The sequence below is a fragment of the Asterias amurensis genome, chromosome 12 (assembly GCF_032118995.1).
Source record: "Asterias amurensis chromosome 12, ASM3211899v1".
Classification (NCBI taxonomy): Eukaryota; Metazoa; Echinodermata; class Asteroidea; order Forcipulatida; family Asteriidae; genus Asterias; species Asterias amurensis.
Genome location: NC_092659.1, coordinates 19,751,170 through 19,761,169, shown reverse-complemented (window position 1 = coordinate 19,761,169; position 10,000 = coordinate 19,751,170). Strand labels below are relative to the sequence as shown.

Below are 10,000 nucleotides of genomic sequence, written 5' to 3'. Positions count from 1 at the left end.
GGGAGCCCTGCCGTCGGAAGCGTTTACCCGCCCGTGCAACCCGACAGAGCCGGGCCCGCTTCCTACTGCCACGGGCGGGGTGAATTGTCGGCGTGCCCGGCTGGCAGCACCGCCGTTCGCTAGCCACCGAGGCCCCGCGGGCCCCTCGATCTACCCGGCGGGGGTTGGGGGTGTCCAAGCCCAGCTCCGGTTCCCTTGACGGAGCAGCGTGCAGGGCCGGGGAGCCCTGCCGTCGGAAGCGTTTACCCGCCCGTGCAACCCGACAGAGCCGGGCCCGCTTCCTACTGCCACGGGCGGGACGATTTGTCAGCGTGCAGGGCCGGGGAGCCCTGCCGTCGGAAGCGTTTACCCACCCGTGCAACCCGGCAGAGCCGGGCCCGCTTCCTACTGCCACGGGCGGGACGATTTGTCAGCGTGCAGAGCCGGGGAGCCCTGCCGTCGGAAGCGTTTACCCGCCCGTGCAACCCGACAGAGCCGGGCCCGCTTCCTACTGCCACGGGCGGGACGATTTGCCAGCGTGCAGGGCCGGGGAGCCCTGCCGTCGGAAGCGTTTACCCGCCCGTGCAACCCGGCAGAGCCGGGCCCGCTTCCTACTGCCACGGGCGGGACGATTTGTCAGCGTGCAGAGCCGGGGAGCCCTGCCGTCGGAAGCGTTTACCCGCCCGTGCAACCCGACAGAGCCGGGCCCGCTTCCTACTGCCACGGGCGGGACGATTTGTCAGCGTGCAGGGCCGGGGAGCCCTGCCGTCGGAAGCGTTTACCCGCCCGTGCAACCCGACAGAGCCGGGCCCGCTTCCTACTGCCACGGGCGGGACGATTTGTCAGCGTGCAGAGCCGGGGAGCCCTGCCGTCGGAAGCGTTTACCCGCCCGTGCAACCCGACAGAGCCGGGCCCGCTTCCTACTGCCACGGGCGGGACGATTTGTCAGCGTGCAGGGCCGGGGAGCCCTGCCGTCGGAAGCGTTTACCCGCCCGTGCAACCCGACAGAGCCGGGCCCGCTTCCTACTGCCACGGGCGGGACGATTTGTCAGCGTGCAGAGCCGGGGAGCCCTGCCGTCGGAAGCGTTTACCCGCCCGTGCAACCCGACAGAGCCGGGCCCGCTTCCTACTGCCACGGGCGGGACGATTTGTCAGCGTGCAGGGCCGGGGAGCCCTGCCGTCGGAAGCGTTTACCCGCCCGTGCAACCCGACAGAGCCGGGCCCGCTTCCTACTGCCACGGGCGGGACGATTTGCCAGCGTGCAGGGCCGGGGAGCCCTGCCGTACGGAGCGACCCTGGACCGGTGGACCCGACTGCCCGGCCCGCTCGATATCTCAGCTCACGTTCCCTTCTTCCGTCGCCGCCGCCCGTCAGGGGGTGGGTTGCCGGCTCCAGGAGCCCCACTAAATCGCTCGTCCCGCCACGGTGAGCCGATTTCCCATTGCTTTACACTGTTTTGGCAACTTTTCATTTGGCCGACCCCAGATTTTTGTTCTCACCCCCCTATAGTAGCCCCAGCAGGTTGAGGACTGGTGGCACCCTCTTACCCCTCCCCATCCGCCGGACTCTGGGCCCAAAAAGGGTCTCTCGGTTTGGTCACCAACCCCCTCGTGGGTCTCCAGACCCACGAGACGCCTCAGCTCTGAACTCGACCGTTCTCGGAACGCAGCGGGCGCCGCTGTCAGCCTACCGTATCTCTTGAGGACTTTTTGCCTCCGAACTCGAGCCATTTTTCGCGAACTCGTAGAACTGGCCTATCTGTCCGTGTTATGGGCCACTTTTTGGCCAAAGTCCGAGGACAGAAGGCCGACTTTCTCCGGGAGCGTGTTTTGCCGATTTCCTGCCGTCTGCCACGGCCTGATTTTCGTCCCGCCCGGTGGTCACTTTCACCGAGAAAGGCCAACTTGTACAAACCAAGCTCCGGTTCCCTTAACGGAGCAGCGTGCCTGGCTGGCAGGCACTGCCGTCGGAAGCGTTAACCCGCCCGTGCAACCCGACAGAGCCGGGCCCGCTTCCTACTGCCACGGGCGGGACGATTTGTCGGCGTGCCCGGTTGGTAGCACCGCCGTTCATTAGCCACCGAGGCCCCACGGGCCCCTCGATCTACCCGGTGGGGTTGGGGGTCCAAGCCCAGCTCCGGTTCCCTTGACGGAGCAGCGTGCAGGACCGGGGAGCCCTGCCGTCGGAAGCGTTTACCCGCCCGTGCAACCCGACAGAGCCGGGCCCGCTTCCTACTGCCACGGGCGGGACGATTTGCCAGCGTGCAGGACCGGGGAGCCCTGCCGTCGGAAGCGTTTACCCGCCCGTGCAGCCCGACAGAGCCGGGCCCGCTTCCTACTGCCACGGGCGGGACGATGTTTCAGCGTGCAGGGCCGGGGAGCCCTGCCGTCGGAAGCGTTTACCCGCCCGTGCAGCCCGACAGAGCCGGGCCCGCTTCCTACTGCCACGGGCGGGACGATTTGTCAGCGTGCAGAGCCGGGGAGCCCTGCCGTCGGAAGCGTTTACCCGCCCGTGCAACCCGACAGAGCCGGGCCCGCTTCCTACTGCCACGGGCGGGACGATTTGTCAGCGTGCAGGGCCGGGGAGCCCTGCCGTCGGAAGCGTTTACCCGCCCGTGCAACCCGACAGAGCCGGGCCCGCTTCCTACTGCCACGGGCGGGACGATTTGCCAGCGTGCAGGGCCGGGGAGCCCTGCCGTCGGAAGCGTTTACCCGCCCGTGCAACCCGGCAGAGCCGGGCCCGCTTCCTACTGCCACGGGCGGGACGATTTGTCAGCGTGCAGAGCCGGGGAGCCCTGCCGTCGGAAGCGTTTACCCGCCCGTGCAACCCGACAGAGCCGGGCCCGCTTCCTACTGCCACGGGCGGGGTGAATTGTCGGCGTGCCCGGCTGGCAGCACCGCCGTTCGCTAGCCACCGAGGCCCCGCGGGCCCCTCGATCTACCCGGCGGGGGTTGGGGGTGTCCAAGCCCAGCTCCGGTTCCCTTGACGGAGCAGCGTGCAGGGCCGGGGAGCCCTGCCGTCGGAAGCGTTTACCCGCCCGTGCAACCCGACAGAGCCGGGCCCGCTTCCTACTGCCACGGGCGGGACGATTTGTCAGCGTGCAGAGCCGGGGAGCCCTGCCGTCGGAAGCGTTTACCCGCCCGTGCAACCCGACAGAGCCGGGCCCGCTTCCTACTGCCACGGGCGGGACGATTTGTCAGCGTGCAGGGCCGGGGAGCCCTGCCGTCGGAAGCGTTTACCCACCCGTGCAACCCGGCAGAGCCGGGCCCGCTTCCTACTGCCACGGGCGGGACGATTTGTCAGCGTGCAGAGCCGGGGAGCCCTGCCGTCGGAAGCGTTTACCCGCCCGTGCAACCCGACAGAGCCGGGCCCGCTTCCTACTGCCACGGGCGGGACGATTTGCCAGCGTGCAGGGCCGGGGAGCCCTGCCGTCGGAAGCGTTTACCCGCCCGTGCAACCCGGCAGAGCCGGGCCCGCTTCCTACTGCCACGGGCGGGACGATTTGTCAGCGTGCAGAGCCGGGGAGCCCTGCCGTCGGAAGCGTTTACCCGCCCGTGCAACCCGACAGAGCCGGGCCCGCTTCCTACTGCCACGGGCGGGACGATTTGTCAGCGTGCAGGGCCGGGGAGCCCTGCCGTCGGAAGCGTTTACCCGCCCGTGCAACCCGACAGAGCCGGGCCCGCTTCCTACTGCCACGGGCGGGACGATTTGTCAGCGTGCAGAGCCGGGGAGCCCTGCCGTCGGAAGCGTTTACCCGCCCGTGCAACCCGACAGAGCCGGGCCCGCTTCCTACTGCCACGGGCGGGACGATTTGTCAGCGTGCAGGGCCGGGGAGCCCTGCCGTCGGAAGCGTTTACCCGCCCGTGCAACCCGACAGAGCCGGGCCCGCTTCCTACTGCCACGGGCGGGACGATTTGTCAGCGTGCAGAGCCGGGGAGCCCTGCCGTCGGAAGCGTTTACCCGCCCGTGCAACCCGACAGAGCCGGGCCCGCTTCCTACTGCCACGGGCGGGACGATTTGTCAGCGTGCAGGGCCGGGGAGCCCTGCCGTCGGAAGCGTTTACCCGCCCGTGCAACCCGACAGAGCCGGGCCCGCTTCCTACTGCCACGGGCGGGACGATTTGCCAGCGTGCAGGGCCGGGGAGCCCTGCCGTACGGAGCGACCCTGGACCGGTGGACCCGACTGCCCGGCCCGCTCGATATCTCAGCTCACGTTCCCTTCTTCCGTCGCCGCCGCCCGTCAGGGGGTGGGTTGCCGGCTCCAGGAGCCCCACTAAATCGCTCGTCCCGCCACGGTGAGCCGATTTCCCATTGCTTTACACTGTTTTGGCAACTTTTCATTTGGCCGACCCCAGATTTTTGTTCTCACCCCCCTATAGTAGCCCCAGCAGGTTGAGGACTGGTGGCACCCTCTTACCCCTCCCCATCCGCCGGACTCTGGGCCCAAAAAGGGTCTCTCGGTTTGGTCACCAACCCCCTCGTGGGTCTCCAGACCCACGAGACGCCTCAGCTCTGAACTCGACCGTTCTCGGAACGCAGCGGGCGCCGCTGTCAGCCTACCGTATCTCTTGAGGACTTTTTGCCTCCGAACTCGAGCCATTTTTCGCGAACTCGTAGAACTGGCCTATCTGTCCGTGTTATGGGCCACTTTTTGGCCAAAGTCCGAGGACAGAAGGCCGACTTTCTCCGGGAGCGTGTTTTGCCGATTTCCTGCCGTCTGCCACGGCCTGATTTTCGTCCCGCCCGGTGGTCACTTTCACCGAGAAAGGCCAACTTGTACAAACCAAGCTCCGGTTCCCTTAACGGAGCAGCGTGCCTGGCTGGCAGGCACTGCCGTCGGAAGCGTTAACCCGCCCGTGCAACCCGACAGAGCCGGGCCCGCTTCCTACTGCCACGGGCGGGACGATTTGTCGGCGTGCCCGGTTGGTAGCACCGCCGTTCATTAGCCACCGAGGCCCCACGGGCCCCTCGATCTACCCGGTGGGGTTGGGGGTCCAAGCCCAGCTCCGGTTCCCTTGACGGAGCAGCGTGCAGGACCGGGGAGCCCTGCCGTCGGAAGCGTTTACCCGCCCGTGCAACCCGACAGAGCCGGGCCCGCTTCCTACTGCCACGGGCGGGACGATTTGCCAGCGTGCAGGACCGGGGAGCCCTGCCGTCGGAAGCGTTTACCCGCCCGTGCAGCCCGACAGAGCCGGGCCCGCTTCCTACTGCCACGGGCGGGACGATGTTTCAGCGTGCAGGGCCGGGGAGCCCTGCCGTCGGAAGCGTTTACCCGCCCGTGCAGCCCGACAGAGCCGGGCCCGCTTCCTACTGCCACGGGCGGGACGATTTGTCAGCGTGCAGAGCCGGGGAGCCCTGCCGTCGGAAGCGTTTACCCGCCCGTGCAACCCGACAGAGCCGGGCCCGCTTCCTACTGCCACGGGCGGGACGATTTGTCAGCGTGCAGGGCCGGGGAGCCCTGCCGTCGGAAGCGTTTACCCGCCCGTGCAACCCGACAGAGCCGGGCCCGCTTCCTACTGCCACGGGCGGGACGATTTGCCAGCGTGCAGGGCCGGGGAGCCCTGCCGTACGGAGCGACCCTGGACCGGTGGACCCGACTGCCCGGCCCGCTCGATATCTCAGCTCACGTTCCCTTCTTCCGTCGCCGCCGCCCGTCAGGGGGTGGGTTGCCGGCTCCAGGAGCCCCACTAAATCGCTCGTCCCGCCACGGTGAGCCGATTTCCCATTGCTTTACACTGTTTTGGCAACTTTTCATTTGGCCGACCCCAGATTTTTGTTCTCACCCCCCTATAGTAGCCCCAGCAGGTTGAGGACTGGTGGCACCCTCTTACCCCTCCCCATCCGCCGGACTCTGGGCCCAAAAAGGGTCTCTCGGTTTGGTCACCAACCCCCTCGTGGGTCTCCAGACCCACGAGACGCCTCAGCTCTGAACTCGACCGTTCTCGGAACGCAGCGGGCGCCGCTGTCAGCCTACCGTATCTCTTGAGGACTTTTTGCCTCCGAACTCGAGCCATTTTTCGCGAACTCGTAGAACTGGCCTATCTGTCCGTGTTATGGGCCACTTTTTGGCCAAAGTCCGAGGACAGGAGGCCGACTTTCTCCGGGAGCGTGTTTTGCCGATTTCCTGCCGTCTGCCACGGCCTGATTTTCGTCCCGCCCGGTGGTCATTTTCACCGAGGATTTTTTTCCATGGAAAATCTTCTAAGTCCAAACTTTTTTCTAAGTCCAAAATTTTTTTTTATTTTCCCATCCTTTTCGGCCCAAGTCCAACCTTTTTTTTTTTTTTTTGTTCCAGTATTTTTTTATGTCGGGGAGCCCTGCCGTCGGAAGCGTTTACCCGCCCGTGCAGCCCGACAGTGCCGGGCCCGCTTCCTACTGCCACGGGCGGGACGATTTGTCAGCATGCAGGGCCGGGGAGCCCTGCCGTCGGAAGCGTTTACCCGCCCGTGCAGCCCGACAGAGCCGGGCCCGCTTCCTACTGCCACGGGCGGGACGATTTGTCAGCGTGCAGAGCCGGGGAGCCCTGCCGTCGGTAGCGTTTACCCGCCCGTGCAGCCCGACAGAGCCGGGCCCGCTTCCTACTGCCACGGGCGGGACGATGTGTCGGCGTGCCCGGTTGGTAGCACCGCCGTTCATTAGCCACCGAGGCCCCACGGGCCCCTCGATCTACCCGGTGGGGTTGGGGGTCCAAGCCCAGCTCCGGTTCCCTTGACGGAGCAGGGCTCAGGGCCGGGGAGCCCTGCCGTCGGAAGCGTTTACCCGCCCGTGCAACCCGACAGAGCCGGGCCCGCTTCCTACTGCCACGGGCGGGACGATGTGTCGGCGTGCCCGGTTGGTAGCACCGCCGTTCATTAGCCACCGAGGCCCCACGGGCCCCTCGATCTACCCGGTGGGGTTGGGGGTCCAAGCCCAGCTCCGGTTCCCTTGACGGAGCAGGGCTCAGGGCCGGGGAGCCCTGCCGTCGGAAGCGTTTACCCGCCCGTGCAACCCGACAGAGCCGGGCCCGCTTCCTACTGCCACGGGCGGGACGATTTGTCAGCGTGCAGGGCCGGGGAGCCCTGCCGTCGGAAGCGTTTACCCGCCCGTGCAGCCCGACAGAGCCGGGCCCGCTTCCTACTGCCACGGGCGGGACGATGTGTCGGCGTGCCCGGTTGGTAGCACCGCCGTTCATTAGCCACCGAGGCCCCACGGGCCCCTCGATCTACCCGGTGGGGTTGGGGGTCCAAGCCCAGCTCCGGTTCCCTTGACGGAGCAGGGCTCAGGGCCGGGGAGCCCTGCCGTCGGAAGCGTTTACCCGCCCGTGCAACCCGACAGAGCCGGGCCCGCTTCCTACTGCCACGGGCGGGACGATTTGTCAGCGTGCAGGGCCGGGGAGCCCTGCCGTCGGAAGCGTTTACCCGCCCGTGCAGCCCGACAGAGCCGGGCCCGCTTCCTACTGCCACGGGCGGGACGAGTTGTCAGCGTGCAGGGCCGGGGAGCCCTGCCGTCGGAAGCGTTTACCCGCCCGTGCAGCCCGACAGAGCCGGGCCCGCTTCCTACTGCCACGGGCGGGACGATTTGTCAGCGTGCAGGGCCGAAACCCTGCCGTACGGAGCGACCCCGGACCGGTGGACCCGACTGCCCGGCCCGCTCAATATCTCAGCTCACGTTCCCTTCTTCCGTCGCCGCCGCCCGTCAGGGGGTAGGTTGCCGGCTCCGGGAGGCCCACTAAATAGCTCGTCCCGCCACGGTGAGCCGGTTTCCCATTGCTTTACACTGTTTTGGAAACTTTTCATTTGGCCGACCCCAGATTTTTGTTCTCACCCCCCTATAGTAGCCCCAGCAGGTTGAGGACTGGTGGCACCCTCTTACCCCCCCCCATCCGCCGGACTCCGGGCCCAAAAAGGGTCTCTCGGTTCGGTCACCAACCCCCTCGTGGGTCTGGAGACCCACGAGCGCCTCAGCTCTGAACTCGACCGTTCTCGGAACGCAGCGGGCGCCGCCAAAAGCCTACCGTATCTCTTGAGGACTTTTTGCCTCCGAACTCGAGCCATTTTTCGCGAACTCGTAGAACTGGCCTATCTGTCCGGGTTCTGGGCCACTTTTTGGCCAAAGTCCGAGGACAGGAGGCCGACTTTCTCCGGGAGCGTGTTTTGCCGATTTCCTGCCGTCTGCCACGGCCTGATTTTCGTCCCGCCCGGTGGTCATTTTCACCGAGGATTTTTTTCCATGGAAAATTTTCTAAGTCCAAACTTTTTTCTAAGTCCAAAATTTTTTTTTATTTTCCCATCCTTTTCGGCCCAAGTCCAACCTTTTTTTTTTTTTTTTTGTTCTAGTATTTTTTATGTCCGGGTTCTGGGCCACTTTTGTCCGGGTTCTGGGCCAATTTCTCCGGGAGCGTGTTTTGCCGATTTCCTGCCGTCTGCCACGGCCTGAATTTCGTCCCGCCCGGTGGTTATTAAAGTCCGGGGATTTTTTCCATGACAAATTTTCTAAGTCCAAACTTTTTTCTAAGTCCAAAATTTTTTTTTATTTTCCCATCCTTTTCGGCCCAAGTCCAACCTTTTTTTTTTTTTTTTTGTTCTAGTATTTTTTATGTCCGGGTTCTGGGCCACTTTTGTCCGGGTTCTGGGCCACTTTCTCCGGGAGCGTGTTTTGCCGATTTCCTGCCGTCTGCCACGGCCTGAATTTCGTCCCGCCCGGTGGTTATAAAAGTCCGGGGATTTTTTTTCATGGAAAATTTTCTAAGTCCAAACTTTTTTCTAAGTCCAAAATTTTTTTTTATTTTCCCATCCTTTTCGGCCCAAGTCCAACCTTTTTTTTTTTTTTTTTGTTCTAGTATTTTTTATGTCCGGGTTCTGTGCCACTTTTGTCCGGGAGCGTGTTTTGCCGATTTCCAGCCGTCTGCCACGGCCTGAATTTCGTCCCGCCCGGTGGTTATTAAAGTCCGGGGAATCGGTGTATTTTACGCAAACTTCGGGAAGGTGCGTCGCCCGGCGGCATCAACCGGGAGGGCCCCCGATCACAGGGAACGCTGCTGGGTACGTCCTCTCTCGTGTGCGAAAGTTCTGACCGAATCGCACCAGGCACTCGGCCGGGGGAGGCGAATCGCGGACCCCCATCGCCAAGGGCCAGAAGACTCCCGACTCGGCGTTATTTTCGACATTCGGGCACATGCCTCACAGATGTATCAGCACCCACGGGGCCACCGATCGCAGGGGCCACTGCTGGGTATGTCGTCTGTGTTGTATTGACGTCGGTAGATGCGAGTCGCCGACCCCTTGCTCGTGGGGGACGGAGCGCTGTTGGCCCCCACCAGCCATCTCTCACCTAACGGTAATAATAATCGTCGTGCCATAAGGCTCGGCTCGGGTGTGGCAAAGGTGGTCACGTTTTTAAGATAGTCCCAATTATCTGGAGCAAAATTTCCACGCAGGAAGTTTAACCCTTAATAGGAATACAGAAACTGAGAAACGTAGCGGTTTTGCTTCTCAGATTGACGGACGTGGCACTTCAGCATCAAAGATCGGTGGGCTCCCGTCCCAGACATTTCTATCCTAATAATAATAATAATCATCATGCAAAAAAGCATTTATAAGGATCGGCTCGGGTGTGGCGGTTATCTGACGGACGTGGCACTCCAGCATCAAGATCGGTGGACTCGCGTCTGCTGGCGGAGTCCTTTGTTAAGTGTTTGGTCTTTTCCACCGTTCGGGCCAATGCAGCCACCGGTTGGTGGGGCTCGGGGCCGTGGAGTCGAGGGGAGATGCCGTGCGCGCGGCCGGGGTCGGTCGCCGTCCTCTTTACCCGACCAGCCTGCAGTCAGGCCGGGGCTGGGGACCGCTTCCTTCCCGACGGCCGCGGCACTTGAAACATCTCGGTCGCTCTCGTCTCCAGACCCGTCTTAGCCTCTAGGCCAGGGGAACCACCGGGTCCCGGTCCTCGCCGCCTCCCCTCTCTCCCCGCCTGCAGACGGGTCGGTCGTCGGGGGAGCGGTCATCGGGTCCGTTTCACCGGCGGCCCACGGTAGGCCCAAAAGGGGT

General features: G+C 64.4%; 1 protein-coding gene across 1 annotated transcript in view; it reads right to left on the bottom strand.

Moving 5' to 3' along the window:
* Nucleotides 1-5,916: 5,916 nt before the first annotated feature.
* Nucleotides 5,917-10,000, bottom strand: part of LOC139945232 (uncharacterized) — a 20,318-nt gene continuing 16,234 nt past the window's right edge. The window contains exon 2 of the mRNA XM_071942542.1: nucleotides 5,917-8,771. Coding sequence (XP_071798643.1) covers nucleotides 6,454-7,149 — 696 coding nt within the window. The 5' untranslated portion in view covers nucleotides 7,150-8,771 and the 3' untranslated portion in view covers nucleotides 5,917-6,453. The remainder of the gene's footprint in view (nucleotides 8,772-10,000) is intronic.